The sequence below is a fragment of the Panulirus ornatus genome, chromosome 13, assembly GCF_036320965.1.
Source record: "Panulirus ornatus isolate Po-2019 chromosome 13, ASM3632096v1, whole genome shotgun sequence".
Classification (NCBI taxonomy): Eukaryota; Metazoa; Arthropoda; class Malacostraca; order Decapoda; family Palinuridae; genus Panulirus; species Panulirus ornatus.
In genome coordinates, this window is record NC_092236.1 from 53,353,872 (window position 1) to 53,372,110 (window position 18,239).

Consider the following 18,239-nt stretch of genomic DNA (forward strand, 5'->3'; position numbering starts at 1 on the left):
AAGATTCATTATGTTTGGGGTTGGTTTGGAGTTGAGTGGTTGAGCATAAATATTATACACCATGCATTTCATATGAAACAAAAAAATATCACCTGTGGTAATATTGCAAGCTTACATCACTAAAGTACATTAGCTTTTAAAATGGCAGTAATCATTGTAGTGATATCATGTACTCTAAGCATAAAAGTGAGAAATGAAAGTACTAGGAATCTATGTGATGAGTGAAATTTAATGAACAACTGCAGATATATGGAAGTCCAGTATATGAGAATAAGTTTAAGGAAGGCTAGTGGTGCCACAATTTGGTGTTAGAGTGTACTTAAAGAAATGTGAAAAATCCACCATCAGAATTGTTATTATTTTAATTATATTTTTATTTTACTTTGTTGCTGTCTCCTGCATTAGCGAGGTAGCGCAAGGAAACTAACGAAAGAATGGCCCAACCCACCCACATGCACATGTATATACATGAATGCCCACACACGCACATATGCATACCTATACATTTCATCATATACATACATATACATACACAGACATATACATATATACACACGTACATATTCATACATTGATACTTTCTCACCCCACTTTTTCAGCTCTTCTACTTTGCCTCCTGCTGCTTCCTCTTGTTTATCTTTCAGTTGCTTGCACTACCCTGCAGTTACAGTCCAACCACCTCTTTTCTCTTTCACCAGCACTCTGACTTCCTGATTGCCCCTTCTCATATACCTACCTTCCACTTGTACTTTATTTGCATATGCAGGAAGTGCTACCTTAAATGCCTTCTATCCCTCTCCTACTCCCTTTGTTTCATTTACTCTCACCCTATGCCACTCCTGACTTACTCTTTTATAATATGTTTCATGACCATTGACTTTCACCACTATATTCACACACGTCATTTACCCTTTTTCCGATACTACTACAAACCTTCATGGTCACTGTCAGTAAGTCCACTCCCAGATATCTAAAACACTCCACTTCCTCCAATTTTTCTCCATTCAAACTTTCTTCTTGATTAACTTGTCCCTCAACCCTACTGAACCTGATAACCTTGCTCTTATTCACATTTACTCTCTAATTTCTCCTTTCACACACTTTTCCAAACTTGTCACCAACTTCTGCAGTTTCTCACATGAATCAGCCACTAGAGCTGTATCATTGGCGAACGACAACTGACTCTTTTCCCCAGGCCTTCTCTTCCCCAACAGACTGCATACTCACCCCTCTCTCCAAAACTCTTGCATTTAGCTTTCTAACCACCCCATCCATAAACAAATTAAGCAACCATGGGTACATCACACACCCCTGCCACAAACTGCCATTCACTGGGAACCAATCACTTCTTTCTTCCTACTCGTACACATGCCTTACATCTTTGGTAAAATATTTGCTGCTTCTAACAACTTATCTCCTACACCATATACTCTTAAAACCTTCCACAATTCATCTTCATCAACCCTAATATATTCCTTCTCCAGGTACATAAGTGCTACATACAAATCCATTTATTTTTCTAAATATCTCACATACATTCTTCAAAGCAAACACCTGATCTGCATCCTCTACCACTTATGAAACCACACTGCTCTTCCCCAGTCTGATGCTCTGTACATACCATCACCTTTTCAATTGATGCCCTTCCATATGATTTCCCAGGAACACTCACCAAACTTATGCCTCTGTAGTTTGAACACTCACCTTTATTCCCTTTGCCTTTGAACAGTAAATGGCACTATACCTGCATTCTGCCAATCCTTAGGCACTTCACCGTGGCCCATTCATACTCTGAATATCCATTCCAACCAATCAACAACACAGTCACCCCCCTTTTTCAATAAATTCTGTTGCTCCAAACCCACCGCCCTGCCTGATTTCGTCTTCCACAAGGCTTTCACTGTCTTTTCTCTCTGTACCAAACCATTCTCCCTGACCCTCTCTTTTCACACACCACCCCGACCAAAACACTATATCTGCCACTCTGTCATCCAACACATTCAACAAACTTTCAAAATACTCACCCCATCTCCTCCTCACTTCATCAGTACTTGTTATTACCTCCCCAGTTTTCCCCTTCATTGATGTTCCCACATGTTCTCTTGTCTTTCACACGTTATTTACCTCCTTCCAAAACATGTTTTTATGCTCCCTAAAGTGTAGCATAATGTACATACCAAGTATTATTGTTGGCATATTGCTTCAGAGTTATGGTTTTCCAGTCTCCCATTTGATTATGAAAATAAAGATGTTTATAAATTGGACAAATATCAGTCATGATTTACCTTTGATGTGCTTTTCTCTATTTACAGGGTTGATTTTCTTATTTACCAAGAAATTGGTCGATCTCCATTTAAAGCCACCGAGAATAATTATCCAAAGACTCTAATGTTAAGTTTCACCCATGGAAACCACTATGACATCGTTTACAGAAAAGAAGAAGCCTCTCTGCGGGGTTTTTGTCAGTGTGAGTTTATTCTTTAAGCAGCTAACTATAAAGGTAGAAAACCAGAGGTGCTCTTGTTTCTCAAAATTCATGCTTTTGATTTCATTGTTAACTAATAAGCAGGTACTTGCCATTGGATTATTGATTTCAAAATATATATTTAGGTAATGAAGAGAAATTAGTGAGAAAACTTTAAGTATGATTAAAGGGAAGCTGAAATATATGTTTTTTTCAGTTTGTTGCATAAGCAAGAAATTAAGTATTGACTTGCATAGTATGATGAAGTGTAGATGTACTGTTACACTGTATGCGAGTACAAAGTAGCATAAAGTTGGATGAGGGCATTGTGTTTGAACTGGTATATTTGATAGTAAGAAGTATTTGCTTAGCAAATTGTTCATGCACTTAGAAGCATGTATTGGCCTGGTCTGGTAAATGTTTTCATCATCATTATAGAATATTTCATTCATGTATATCTCTGATGCACATTCCTGGAGGGAACTCCCATGGCAAAAGAGTCTCCACTTATCCCTTTCCTTACAAGTCTCCCTTTCAAACACTGTTCGACACAGTCTTCCTCCGTTTCTCTCCTTCTGGTACTCTTCTACTGTGTTTCCCCACATCATAGGTGGTGATCTTTCCACACCAACCCCTCTAATCATACTATCATACACTCCCTATGCTGACTCCCCATCTTACATTCTTTTCACATGCCCAAACAACCTCAAATTATTACATTTCAACCACTCTGCCACTCCACAATTCATTCCCTGCCATATCAGGTCTCTCATACACCCCTCCATTATTTCCTTATGCCATCTTGTCATACCACATGCTCCTCTCAAATAACTGATTTCCATAGCCTGACTTCTTAACCTCTGTGACTCATCCCTTGTCCATTGTCCATGTTTCAGCTGCATTGATCAAGGTCAGGGACTGTGCTCTCCCTTAATCCTTTCACTTCCATACTTACACATCTACCCTTCATTATTCTGTTAAGGGACCCAATGATTTGTCTACCTTTTACTGCTCTCTCCCTTATATCTCCTTCCATGTCACCGAACTTACTCAATATAGCTCCCAAATATTTAAATACTGTCACTTCTTCCAGTCTTTCTCCCACCATATCCATAACACAGGTTAATACACTTTCACCACACTATGTAGGGCTTTGAAAAATCTGTACTTTAACCCTCTTTCCTTTGAACACTAGCCACCATATCTTACCTCACACTCCGTCTCTAAAACACCTTTCCATAGTTTTGTTTACATCTCTCTTATCATCCATCTGTCTATCTATATTTCTGATACCCATTCCATCCATTTATATTTTTTTTTTTTTTTTTTTTTTGCCGCTGTCTCCCGCGTTTGCGAGGTAGCGTAAGGAAACAGACGAAAGAAATGGCCCAACCCACCCCCATACACATGTATATACATACGTCCACACACGCAAATATACATACCTACACAGCTTTCCATGGTTTACCCCAGACGCTTCACATGCCTTGATTCAATCCACTGACAGCACGTCAACCCGGTATACCACATCGCTCCAATTCACTCTATTCCTTGCCCTCCTTTCACCCTGCATGTTCAGGCCCCGATCACACAAAATCTTTTTCACTCCATCTTTCCACCTCCAATTTGGTCTCCCTCTTGTCCTCGTTCCCTCCACCTCCGACACATATATCCTCTTGGTCAATCTTTCCTCACTCATTCTCTCCATGTGCCCGAACCATTACACCCTCTTCTGCTCTCTCAACCACGCTCTTTTTATTTCCACACATCTCTCTTACCCTTACGTTACTTACTCGATCAAACCACCTCACACCACACATTGTCCTCAAACATCTCATTTCCAGCACATCCATCCTCCTGCGCACAACTCTATCCATAGCCCACGCCTCGCAACCATACAACATTGTTGGAACCACTATTCCTTCAAACATACCCATTTTTGCTTTCCGAGATAATGTTCTCGACTTCCACACATTCTTCAAGGCTCCCAGAATTTTCGCCCCCTCCCCACCCTATCATCCACTTCTGCTTCCATGGTTCCATCCGCTGCCAGATCCACTCCCAGATATCTAAAACACTTCACTTCCTCCAGTTTTTCTCCATTCAAACTCACCTCCCAATTGACTTGACCCATTTATATGTATATTATAGAAAAGTGTTGATATATTATTTTTATCTCAAAGTTTCCACATTCCAGCTACTTCCCATTACATATTTATTTTGGTTGACCCAGGTAGCTCGCTTTTCTTTCTGCCTCTCCCACACATGGATTACTGGCATTCTGACCACAAACATATAATCTCAACCTGTCGCACACAACACTTAACTCGCAGCTCATTCTTCGTAGCTCTAGATTTTCTTGTGGTGAGTGCTGTGTGCTAGCCCTGCCTTTTGGCAAAATGGTAGGAGCAATAGATAGAAGTAGTGGGTAGGAACATTTAGTTAAAAGCATTCGGTAGAAGTAATAGGAAGGAACATTAAGCAGGGGCATTGAATAGAAGTAATCAGTTGGAACATTAGGTAGGAGCCTCTGCAAAACACTATCTCTGCCAGTGGCCCTCTTAAGGGTGAGGCACTAAAGGCTAAGAAGTGGCACTGGAGTTAACTAGTTGTGGAGACTCTATTGCTGTGGCCACCCCCTGAGGGAGTTCCAGAATGGAACAGGCATCAGAGACAGATAGATTGATTCACCTACTTTGTATATCCATTTATGCATGGACTATGAATGTGTTATTTCTTTTTGTTCAGAAGGAAAGTAAATCCTTGTTGAATATGCATTTTGATGCTTCTATGAAATAGTGGTGTATGATGGAAGTTTGACTGCTAGGTAGTTGTAATGAACTCAAAAAGAGGTAATGGCAAAGCATGATTTATGGTAGTATTGAGGAGACCAGATGTGGAGTGGAAGGAAGGAGTTAGATATGAGGGTGACAAGGAAGTTGAGAAAAATAGATTTGCCACATTTGTATTGGGAAGGCGAGGATCAGGGAGAAGTGTAGATATTGCAAGGAAAAAATGGAGTGGTAAAATTATAAGCAAAAGAGATGGATCAGAAAGAATGCAAGGAAGAATGTGAAAGAAGGATGACAGAAAGTTTAGATGAATGTACAGTAAATGTAGGGATGCAGTTATGTGTGAATGAGATGCATATGTGTGTGAATCAGCTATTTGAAATGTTTAGAGAAAGACTGTTCAAATTTGTAGAATAAGTAGTTGGATACAAGTTTGTGAGATATGAGAATAGACATGGAAAAGCATGGTGGATTGGCGAGATTAGAAACGTTGAGGAAGAGAAGAACATGGCATATGTTAGATTTCTCAGAGTTCAGCAAAGGAGGAGGAGAGAATGTAAGAATGTATGCAGAATGTTAAGAAACTGATAGAGAAAGCAGATAAGGAGTAGATGAAGATTTTGGATTGAGTGAAAGGTTTAAGGAAAACAAGAAATTATCCTGGAAGGAGATGAAAAAGGGGATAGTTGGTTGTATGAGTGGAAATGTAAATTTGAGAAGTAAGGAAGGGGAGTTGCTGAATTAAAACGAGGAAGTGAAAGGAAGATGGAAAGAGTATTTTGAAGAACTAAGGAATTAGGGAGAAGGTGAAGTAGCATACGTGCATGGTTATGGAGGCTGGAAGGAGAATGATACAAGTGCAGAGGCGTATAGGAAGAAGGGAAGTAAAAAGGGCAATAATGAGGTTGAATGTAGGAAAGGCACCTGGGATGGTAGGGATTACAGCTGAATTGTTGTTGAAGTTTGGAGGAGAAAGGTTGATAGAGTGGATACATATGATATGTCCTTTAGTATGTGAGCAGGAGTTTATGTCTGAGGATTGCATGAAAGCTGTTATTTCCAAATGTGCAAGAGTGTATGTTGCAGTTATAGGGGAATAAGTCTGTTAAGTATACCAAGAGAAGTGTGCAAGTGTGTCAGTTGATAGAGTGATGGAAGTGTCTGAAAGCAGAATAAGTGAGGAGCAAGAGATTTAAGGAAAGTTAGGGAATGTGTGGAGTAGAGTTTTGTAGTGAGAATGACTGTGGAATAGTATCAAGCAAAAGTAAAGGAGCAATTGCAGCTTTTATGGATCTGGAGAAAGGTATGACAGGTGAAGTGGAATGCTTTATGGGATGTGAAATGGATATGTGGGGTAGGGGGACAACTGTTGGATGGTGTGAAAGTCTTCTATTGAGAAGCAAAAGCATTTGTAAGGGTGGATGGAGAGTTGAGAGAAAGTTTTGATATACGTGTGGGTTTGAGGCTGGGCTGTGTGATGTTACCTTGGCTTTTTAACTTATATATGGATAGATTGATGAGAGAGGTGAAAGGAAAACTAGGGAAGAAGAGTGTAGAGATGGAGTGCGGTGGTTAGTGACAATCCTGTTTGAGGAGCTGTAGAAGGTTGTTTTATGATGTGTGTAAGCATAGGCAATTGAAGGTAAATGCAAATAAAAGTAGACCAATGATGTCTGAATGGAAACAGAGTAAAAGTATAGATTTTGCAAAGCCTTTTATAGTAAGATAAGAGAGTACTATAAACTATTTTATGGAATTTGGGGGAGAAAGACTGAAAGAGGTAACAAAATTTAAGTATTTGGGAGCAATCTTGGATAAGTTTGGTGATATGGAATGAGACATTATGGAGAGAGCTGTACACGTTAGAAGATTCATTGGCTCCCTTTGGAGTATAATGAAGGGTAGAGGTGTAAGTATGGAAGTGAAGAAAGGATTAAGGGACAGCACAGTCTCCCCCTCCCCCCCAAAAAAAGAGAATAAATAAAGAAAAAACCTGACCTGTCCAGCCAAAACATAGACATGGGATGAGCCACAGAGGTCAAGAATCCAGGCTGTGGAAAGGAGTTACTCGAGAGTAGCATTTGGTATGCCTAGATGGAATGAAGAAAGTATTAAGGGAGTGTATGAGAGTTTTGGGATGGGATGGAATGCGAAGGAATGAATTCTTGATTGGGAGAGTGGGTGAAATGTAATACTTTGAGGTTGTTTAGGCATGTGGAAAGAATGCAAAATGGGTAGTTTACAAGGAGGATGTATGACTGCAATTAAAGGGATTAGTGTTGAGAGGAAGACCACCTGTGACATGGTGAAATGGAGTGAAAGAGAAATGGGGAAGAATGCGTGGAATGGTGTATGTAAGATAGGTATGTAAGGACAGGGATAAGCATAGATTCTTTTGCCATGGCCTTCCCATAGACAAGAGTTTCTGGAGGGAATAGGCATCAGAGCTGTGATTACATTCTGCATGATTCACCATTAAAAGAATAATAATAATGAAATATTTGGACTGTGAGAGACATGGGTAGTGCATTAAGAACATATTTTTTTTTATTTTGATTTAGCTAACTTTTTTCTTACAGCTGTGGTGTATGACAATCTTTATTCACGTGTGTTTCAACTAAGAGATGTACGACTTGCTGTAGACACAATGCTTCATGATAAGGAGTATGCATCATTGAGAAGAGACTCAGCAAACTCGACAGAACTCAAAGAGATTGGAGCTCTAGTTGAAAAGATCTTGGGCACTGGCATTTCCAGGGATAATAGTCATGATGAGGCTGATAGAAGGTAAGCTGTATTTTAATGTATAAAGTTATCTAATTCTGTCAGATTCTTGCCTTTTAATAGCTTGATAAGCATGAGTTGTGGGTTGAATAGGGTTATATCAACCTCAAATGGTGAAGGAAAAAGAGACCAGTGAAAAGTCATTCTCGGTCAGTTTGAAATCCTGGAATTGGTATGAAAATGCAGCTTGCAAACAAAGTATCTGTGAAGAATACTTTTTGTTAAATCACAGTGTAATCTGCTATAAAGTGATCCAACTGCTTATCTGCTATTTAACAAAATAAGATAGGTAGTTTCTTCATGAATACCTTGACAGTTGTACAGACCATGTGCAAAATCCCCTTACCCTTGCAGCATTGAAATCAGGTTGCTCATGTGACCCATGATATCAAAAGCAAATGTAAAGTCAGAGAGCCAATTTGCTTCATTCATCTGTTGGGGATTTTGACTTTTTTGAACTTTTCGTGTTTAAAAACAAACCAATTTCCTCTCACAGGTCTTACACTCTTTTTGAAACATTTCTGAATAAAAGCAACCATATTTTCAAGCAGTACAGAACATCCATGAGCTCAGGTTCAAATCCTTCATATGATATTACAAATTGTGTGTTTTGATTATTGGTTTGAATATAGTTAAGCACTTTTTATGTTGTGTTCACAACATTGCCAAAGTTTAAAAACACTCGTACTGAGAGGACGTGATGAATAATGCACTGGAGGAAATCAATATTTTGTTCTTAGTTTGCTTCTTTGACTTCTTTTAGGTTCTAGTCAGAAACCCAACCTTTTACCATCATAGTTTAGGCCTCCATTAGTGATAAGTCACAAAATGTTTTTACCTCTCCCGATCATTATTTTGATGTACACTTATCTCCTGCATCCAACAAGTCTTCTCCAGCTGTTGTTCCTTCCATTAATGGCATTAATGCCAGTTTTTCTCTGAGTTCAAAATTTATGGAGATACCCCAGATGAAAATGGTCAACTTGTACATTATAACCCTCCTTGGGTGTTAGTGAAAAATTCTTTATTTTAGTCTTAAATGGTAGTTATAGTTTTCAGTGATAACCTTAGCAATCCATCTATATCTCTGATGCTTGTTCTAATTGGAACTCCCTTAAAGGGGTGGCCACAGCAACAGGCTCCATAACTAAAGAACTCTAGTTCGCTTGTTAGCCATTAGTGCCTCACCCTTAACAAGCCACTGGCAGAGGACAAGTCAAGCACAGTGTTTGCAGAGGCTGCTATCTAATGTTCCTAATGACTACTACTATCTAGTGCTCCTACCTGCTGCTTTTACCTAATGTTTCTACCTAATAATCCTAACTAAATGTTCATACCTACTATGTATGTGTACTGCCCTTACCATATTGCCAAAAGGCAGAGCTAGTGCATAGTGCTTACAGCAGGAAAATCTAGAGTTGTGAAGAATGAGCTGTGTGATTCAAGTTTTGTCAAATGTTTCATTGCACTGAGAGATTTTATATCTGTAGACAGAATGCCAGTAGTCCACATGTTAGTAAGGCAGAAAGAAAAGACAGCTGCTTGAGTCAGAGGAGTGCAATTTGACAACCACTTGAGTGCTGGCTAACCAAGCAGATGTCATTAACCCACTGGTAATATACCTCCCTTGTCGTTAGCTGCCTACTAACTGCTAACTGCTAACCTCTGCTTTTCTTGTAATTGCTCGCCTTGATGAATTAGTTTTCTCTAAATGGTTCTTCTTATCTTGATGTAAGATAGAGGCAAGGTAAGCCATACAGTCCATAATTAATTCTTTCTGATAATGATTTGTTGTTTTGGGGAATTTTGTTGGCGGCAATATTACTCATTCTTACAATATCATCCTAGGATGCAGTTTGCTTTATGAAAATGCTTTTCAGAGAGTTCTTCTATTTATGTACATATTTGCCCTCATGGTGGCAGTGTGAATTGTATTTTTTAAGCCTTGCCATGCTTTCTTTGTGAATCAAGTACACTGCCGTCCACAGTGGTAAAAAAAGATTATAAGTTCATTCTTTATTCAGTATTTAACATTCACTGTTCACTTGCCTCTTAGTTAAACTCATTTTCGAAAACTAAAGCAATGGGTTTAGGTGATAATACTTCAGCTAAAAAGTCAGATAAACCCCAATAATGAGGAGCACACAGCAGAATTATCACTATCAAAGAATGTCCGTAGGCAAGTAACTGTTTCATGAATAGAATGGAAAGAGATCATCCTGTTCAAGTCCTGTCCTCTTTATAGCAGAATACATTTTTCATTGGTAACATTTTATATCATTCTGATTTAAGGATGAAGTTGGACAAAAAGCACAAATATGTGAGAATTTCTGTTAAAGAAAATCTAAGGTTAGAGCTAAAATTCCATGATCTTGGAGAAAAATGCCAAGTAGTGACAACACTGGAATGATGTGCTTATTGCTAAAGTAGCTCTTTTGGGTGAAAGGCAGAATGCATGCCAGCTGATGTCATGAACTGGTGGGTGAAAATTTAGTCTCCCAACAATTAGTTACTGGATTTTAGTCTCCCACACTACTGTAAACCATTGTGGATGTGGAAAGGGAGCTGTGGTTTCGGTGCATTACACATGACAGCTAGAGACTGAGTGTGAACGGAAGTTGCCTTTGTTGTCTTTTCCTAGCTCTACCTCGCATGCATGTGGGAGGAGGGGGATGCCATTTCATGTGTGGCAGAGTGGCGATAGGAATGGATGAAGGCAGCATGTATGAATATGTAGATTTGTATATATGTATATGTCTGTGTATGTATATGTATGTATATGTTGAAATGTATAGGTATGTATATATGCTTGTGTGGGCGTTATGTATATGCATATGTATTTGGGTGGGTTGGGCCATTCTTTCGTCCGTTTCCTTGTGCTACCTCGCTATTGCGGGAGACAGCGACAAAGTATATTAGAATATAAAGTTTAGCTGGGTGCAAATGTGCACTAATTGCATAAGGGCTATATCTGATTTTACAAGGATGTCATGTTGCTCTGTAACAGAAAGCTAGCCATGTTAGGCCTAGGTCTCGTTAGAACTGTTAGTTATTTTGATGTTAGATGTATTTCTATTGAAAACTTTTTCCCCCCAGCACAAGTATAGATGAGAGGTCAAGCTTTGAGGACATTCATCCTGATGATGTACGTGGATTACTGGCACATGGAATACCACCATTTCCTTACAAAGTGGCTAAATCTCTTGACCCTGATATCTACAGGAACATTGAATTTGATGCTTGGAATACTGTGCGAAGAGGTGAGTCACAACATCCATGTTAATTTTTCACATGTGCAAGAATCCAGAAGTGATTATTTTCTGTATTTTGAACATGCATGTTTGTTTTCTTGATGTAAGATATGTAAGGTTCTATATTTTATGAGCAAGCTTGGATGCTTGGATATTTTGTCTCCTACTGAAATGGAGTTAAAAGGTAAAGGGATAGAATTTTTAGGAATGTTCAGAGTGTAGAGACCACAGTTAGTGGGAGGTCAGGAGTTAAAGAAGGGATGGCACTTTTGATGAAAATTAATCTGTTTGTGTAAGAAAGTGCTCTCAAAATTTCCATGGCTTAGAATGAAAGTAGACCTTAAGAGGTAGGTGATTGTAAGTGCAAATCCACCTGGTAGTGAAAGGATGTTTTTTCTTGAGCTGAATAAGAGATACAGTAAACCCTCAATTTAATGGACTGATGGGGGAGAAGGGTTGTCTGTTAATACAGAAAGTCTGTTGAATCGAATGTAACCTATTTCTGTGCCACATTTAAGTCCACATGCTTTCCTTTAACTCATCTATCACTGTAGGGTTGAGTGTGTGGTATGATAGTTGAGTGGCAGGCACCCAGCAGCGTGGGAACACTCGTCAGGCAGTTGGAGGCAGAGGTCAGACTAAGGCAGAGGTGATGCCACCCCTCTCCCATGAAAGGATACTTCCATATGATAAAGTGAGGATGGACTACCTGCTATTGTTGCACCTCTTACATGGCACAGTGAGTAGGATGTGAACCTAAGTGGGAAAATCCCAAGTTATCATAAGGTTGCTCACCTTCTTCAGGAGATTAGGCGCACCCAAGGAAATCATCTCGGATAAGGGGACCAATCTAGACAGTGAGGAGACAGAAACTTTCTACAGAAAAATGGGGAATCATGGCCTGAATCTTTTCAGCCCACTTCCCCCAGTCCAGTGGATGCACCAGAGCAGCAGTAAAGGCTGCCATACAGGTGTTGAGGGGCAACGCGGTTGTTGGAGGTAGCCTGCACAACAGCAAAGTGATTAAGGCTATGTTCCAATATCTCAGCACCCCCAAAGAGGGGGGGTAAGTCACCTGCACAGCTGGCAGCAGGAAAACGGTTGCGAGATGGTGTCCTGGTGCCCCAGCAACATTATCTGATAGATTGGCAATGGAGAACTGCTCTGCGAAACGGGGAGCAGGCCATATCAGAGAGCCTGGTTCGCATGCACAGCAGCCCAGCAGGTGATGCCACTTCACTGCTCCAGCTGTCTGTGGGCACCCTGTCTGCATGCAGGATGTCATTTCAAAGGTTTGGGACAGGTCGGCCATGGTAGTGGAGGTTAAGCTGCATAGACAATACTCAGTGAAGCTGGACGGCAGTGGCTGCCTGTCTTTGCAAAACCGACATCACCTATGCTCCCAGGTTTTCTCGATCCCCACGATACCCTTGAGTCAAGAGGGGTACCCACCACTGGTAGCTTTTCCCCTAGTTGTGGCAATACCCAGCCTCAGGTGATGGCACCCTTACGCCCCTCACATTTGCAAGATTATGTTTGTGGTGGCTCCTTTGAAGAGTGAACGCACTAATTTATGTCTTTTTGTTTGCTTGTACATACAAGAAGTGTATTGTTGCTGAACAGTGATTTATGTGTATATTTGCCATATGCCTTGTCAAATTTTTATTTCATTTATTTTTTTTTATAGTTTTGCTCTTGTTTTTGTTTAATCAAAGTGTCACATTGTTACCATGATCTTGTGGGGGGATGTACGGTTTAGCGTGTGTTACTATAGTTGGCAGCACCTGGGAGCATGGGAACGCTTGCCAGGTAGTTGGAGGCAGGAGTCAGACTGAGATAGAAGTGATATCTGACTGCGCAATAGCTTGAGGCAGACTGAAACCAAGACAAAGCGAGTATGATACCAAAAACAAGTGCAGTATGAAATGTGCATTGTGTGGCATTTGGGATTTTTTAATTTTTGTAATTCTTAAAATATTAATATTCTGTATTATTATTTGTCCATTAAATCTGAAATCCTTTATACTGGGTTCCATTAGACGAGGGTTTACTGTATAGCAGTTTTAATGGAAGGGATTCAGTCTAGGTGCAAAGATGGATGATAAGATACAGGAGAGTTTATTAGACGTGGGGACTCTGGTGTAAGTAGAATTGGGGGAAATTCCTTGAGTTGTGTAGTGAATGATGAATGGTGATTGGGAACACATGAGTTTTAAAAATGCACACTAAATCCTTGTGTTGTTCCAGTCATCTATTGAAGATGTGCGGTATGCTGCTAATATCATCTATTGATAATGTTTTGGTTCCCTCCCTAAATTTGAATTTTTATTTGATGTTTGTTTCTGCCTCATATCCTTAGACTTCACTAGCATTCTCCTGCTATTGCTGTAAGAAGTTTCACATGCTTCAGTCACCCAGAGATTGTTGTAAAAGGATGATGACACTTGCACGTGCTAAGGATCATATTTTACATAGGGCAGTTGATGTTATTTAAAAATAGCTTTCCGGCAACTTTTCATTGATAGAGTATGATAAATAGTGAATGAAATCAGAATACTTGATTCACCCCATATCGTACAGTTTTAACCTGGGTTAGATTGCATTACATTAACACTGCTGTATCACTCTTCACAATAAGATAACCTTGAGTTACATTGCTTCCCCATAGTGACCACCAGTTACCACAGAGTCTGTGTTTTGGACCACACACCAGGTATTTGAATTGGAAGGTACGCTTTATTGGCTTGTAGAGATGCCTTGTATCGCAAGCAACTATTGCTAGTATCAGGAAAAAGCGCTAGTGTCAGTTACCCACATAACACAAGGGGGTGAGGTACAGCCCTGGCATGCACATTTGTATGGTCCACATGACTGGCAATTAGTGATAGTCTTTGGGACACTAATTATAGTGATAATGATTTAGTGGATGTTTAACCCTTGTCAATGGAAAGGGTTATTTGTGTATCAGTAATGCATTGGTGGTGACAGAAAAGAGACAAAGATGGGTGTAAACAAAGTTTACCAGATATACAATAAGCTGAATACATGCGGTGCACCAAATTAAAATGCTTGTACAGCAACAGATATTGTTATCAGATTTTCTCCCCTTTTTTACTTTTCACGTGGTATTAACTCATAACTGATAAAACTAAAATGAATTTTTTAGAATAGTGCTTTTTTTTTGTTTTACTTGCTCGCCATTTCTCCCATTAGCAATGTAATTTGCAATACACCAAAACCACGGGCCTCAATCCACAACCAGGCCAACAGACCTTTCCATGGTTTCTTCCGGTTACTTCTTATACCCTTGTTCAGTCTATTATGATGGCATGTATCCCCCTGTATACCACATTGCTTCAAATCACTCCCTCCCACACACTCCTTTCACTCATTTGTGTTCAGACGCCCCTCAACTTCTGACTTGCGTCCTCTCTTTCAGCCTTTCCTTACTCATTCTCTCCATATTTCCAGATTGTAAGCACACCTCAGCTCTCTCATCCAAGCTCTTCTTATTACCAATCTCTCTTATGGCTCTCAATTATCGTTCTCTTATTACCACACCTCTCTCTGAACTTGTCATTACTTGATCAATCAACCCTCCTCATACCACAAATTTTCCTCAAACATTTCTAACACATTCATCCTCTTCTGTACCTTGTTTTCTGTAATCTGTGTCTTGCACCAATAGAACACGTTTGAATTATTTTTGAAAATTCTGAAATACTGTTATCTGGAGGGGGACAATGATAATTTTCGTAGGATTGAAGGAAGCCAAACTATGTATTCTCTGTATATGAATGTAAGTTTTTAGATATTTTTTCATGCTAAAAAGCTTTTGATAACCTTTAGGTTTTAGTACATAATATATTGCACAGAATCAGTTCGATCTATAACTTCCACTCTTAGGCTGTTTAAGATTCTGGTGTGCACATCCAACATGCACTTTCCTTCCTAAATCCACCCTTTATTTTAACTAGAAGAGGATTAGTGACCCTTTTCATAGTTGTAACATATACCATAGTTATGCATATACCTTGCCAGCTATTCTGAGATGATTTGTTCCTCTGTATTACTTATAATCAATTTTACTCTTTTACTCAAGTACAGGTACAGAGGAACAACCATAGCTTTCTGTCAGTCTTCAGTCATGGAATCACTTTTCTGTGCAGCATAGCATTCTTCTGTAAAGCGTTCAACAACATCTTCACCTTTTTTTCCATAACACTCACCAGTCCATCTTTTCTACTGCTTTTCCTTCTTTGCATGTATTATTTCTCTTTGTATTTTTTGCCTATTGTTTGACAGGTCAAAAGTTGGTTGTTTCTGCTGCTTTTCCTTAAGAGAATCCTCTTGTTTACCTTTAGCTAGAAGTGTTACACCCTTGTAAATTACTCCTTTTTTTCTTTTTCTTCTTTTAATACAGAGACACGATATGGTCCTTATGACAGCAATGGCTTCCAAGCTGGTGTGAAGGTGCTTATAAAGCTTGAACTACTACCAAATCGACAAGAAGTAGAAGATATGAGAAGAGCTCATATGTCTAGGCAAAGTGAGTATGATTTATCTGAAGATACATTCATGGAATCATATTTTATTAAGTTTAAGATACTGTAATGAAATCATATTTTATTTAGTTTTGCCAGATTTCATGTTTCAGGTCTTGGTAGTACTGCAGATTGGTTGGCTTGTTGTTCATTTGTGAATATGTATTTTGTATCCCCTTTAAAGTTTACGACACTTTCCCAGGCTTCATACGTTTGAGTCTGATATCTTTCTATTACTTTTCTCCTTTATCTATCCTTTTTCTTTTACTTTCTAGTTTAGTATTATTCCTTGTGGTCATTGCTACTGCAGATGAAACTTGTTTTCACTGCATATAGTTTGGCTGTAGAACAAGGAAGAAATCTCAAGCAAAAAAGGGGTAACCCATTGGAAGGTGTTATTTTGTCATCAGAAGGGACATGCACTTACTGAATAAACATCAGACATGGTAATTTCCTGTTACAACCCTTTGTGTGAATTTTTATTTTATTGTTCAGACATGAAGAGTGGAAGGCTATTGTCATCAAGGTGTCCATTCAGAAGTTCATTAGTCATCTAGTATGGACATTTTTATTTGCATCTCTTCAAAAACTATTTCTAGGGATAGTTGTCATAAATGGAGCTTAATCATGCAATTTATGTCTTTACACATGTATATTCCAAACTTTGATGGCTTATCACAAGATTTTTTGTAAAGGATTTTTGTCTGACATGGTGAGATTACTCACATGGTTTCAAGTTTAAGATTGGAGCTGATTCATCTATATATGTTACCACCCTTGCTAGATGTTAGATTTTGGTCAAATCAACTTATATCACTTTTTTATAAATGCTTAGTGTGTGATTGAAAACATTGAAAACAGACATATATCATGACTCTGCATAGTTCACAGAGGTACCATACTATATTTCCTCGTCTAGATTTCATCCTTTACCTTTGATGCACATTGGTGAGAATACTTATATCACTTTTTTATAAATGCTTAGTGTGTGATTGAAAACATTGAAAACAGACATATATCATGACTGCATAGTTCACAGAGGTACCATACTATATTTCCTTGTCTAGATTTCATCCTTTACCTTTGAATCACCTTGGTGAGAATACTTCACCTCTTTTCATGGCTCTAAATGGTGTCAAAAGATGAGTGATCAGACCACTGAATAGACAAAGTCTTGAAATATGAGGTGATATCTGATTAGCTTCCTGCTACAAGTAATCTACTTCACTTTGGCAGACATGTATGTTAAAAAGAATGCTGCTTCTTCCAAATATTGTGTATGAATGGGAATTCTAGGGTTTTAGAGAAGGTAGGGCTGTGAAAATCAGTAACCACACAGTTTCATAGGCACTTGAGAAATCTGAAAAGGTAAGATATAAAGATCTAAAAATGATGTATAGGAAAGATTTTGTTAAATGGCAAAATAAATGAAAGTTTGCTGAAGTGTTATGGCAATTTAGAATTAGGTAGTTAAGAGTAAATGTGAATAAGAGCAAGGTTATTAGGTACAGTAGGGTTGAGGGTCAAGTCAATTGGAAGGTGAGTTTGAATGGAGAAAAACTGGAGGAAGTGAAGTGTTTTAGGTATCTGGGAGTGGATCTGGAAGCGGATGGAACCATGGAAGCGGAAGTGGATCATAGGGTGGGGGAGGGGGCGAAAATTCTGGGAGCCTTGAAGAATGTGTGGAAGTCGAGAACATTATCTCGGAAAGCAAAAATGGGTATGTTTGAAGGAATAGTGGTTCCAACAATGTTGTATGGTTGCAAGGCATGGGCTATGGATAGAGTTGTGCGCAGGAGGATGGATGTGCTGGAAATGAGATGTTTGAGGACAATGTGTGGTGTGAGGTGGTTTGATCGAGTGAGTAACGTAAGGGTAAGAGAGATGTGTGGAAATAAAAAGAGCGTGGTTGAGAGAGCAGAAGAGGGTGTTTTGAAGTGGTTTGGGCACATGGAGAGAATGAGCGAGGAAAGATTGACCAAGAGGATATATGTGTCGGAGGTGGAGGGAACGAGGAGAAGAGGGAGACCAAATTGGAGGTGGAAAGATGGAGTGAAAAAGATTTTGTGTGATCGGGGCCTGAACATGCAGGAGGGTGAAAGGAGGGCAAGGAATAGAGTGAATTGGAGCGATGTGGTATACCGGGGTTGACGTGCTGTCAGTGGATTGAATCAAGGCATGTGAAGCGTCTGGGGTAAACCATGGAAAGCTGTGTAGGTATGTATATTTGCCTGTGTGGACGTATGTATATACATGTGTATGGGGGGGGTTGGGCCATTTCTTTCGTCTGTTTCCTTGCGCTACCTCGCAAACGCGGGAGACAGCGACAAAGTATAATAAAAAAGAATAATAAGTAAGTAAAAGTAGTCATTAGGAACATTAGGTGGGAGCCTTTAGAAACAGT

General features: G+C 39.3%; 1 protein-coding gene across 7 annotated transcripts in view; it reads left to right on the forward strand.

Moving 5' to 3' along the window:
* Nucleotides 1-18,239, forward strand: part of LOC139752900 (uncharacterized) — a 172,176-nt gene that overhangs the window by 10,143 nt on the left and 143,794 nt on the right. For all 7 annotated transcript variants that reach the window (XM_071668939.1, XM_071668944.1, XM_071668937.1 and 4 more), the window contains exons 5-8: nucleotides 2,313-2,467; nucleotides 7,836-8,043; nucleotides 11,137-11,300; nucleotides 15,715-15,840. In XM_071668939.1, the coding sequence (XP_071525040.1) occupies nucleotides 2,313-2,467; nucleotides 7,836-8,043; nucleotides 11,137-11,300; nucleotides 15,715-15,840 (653 nt within the window). The remainder of the gene's footprint in view (nucleotides 1-2,312; nucleotides 2,468-7,835; nucleotides 8,044-11,136; nucleotides 11,301-15,714; nucleotides 15,841-18,239) is intronic.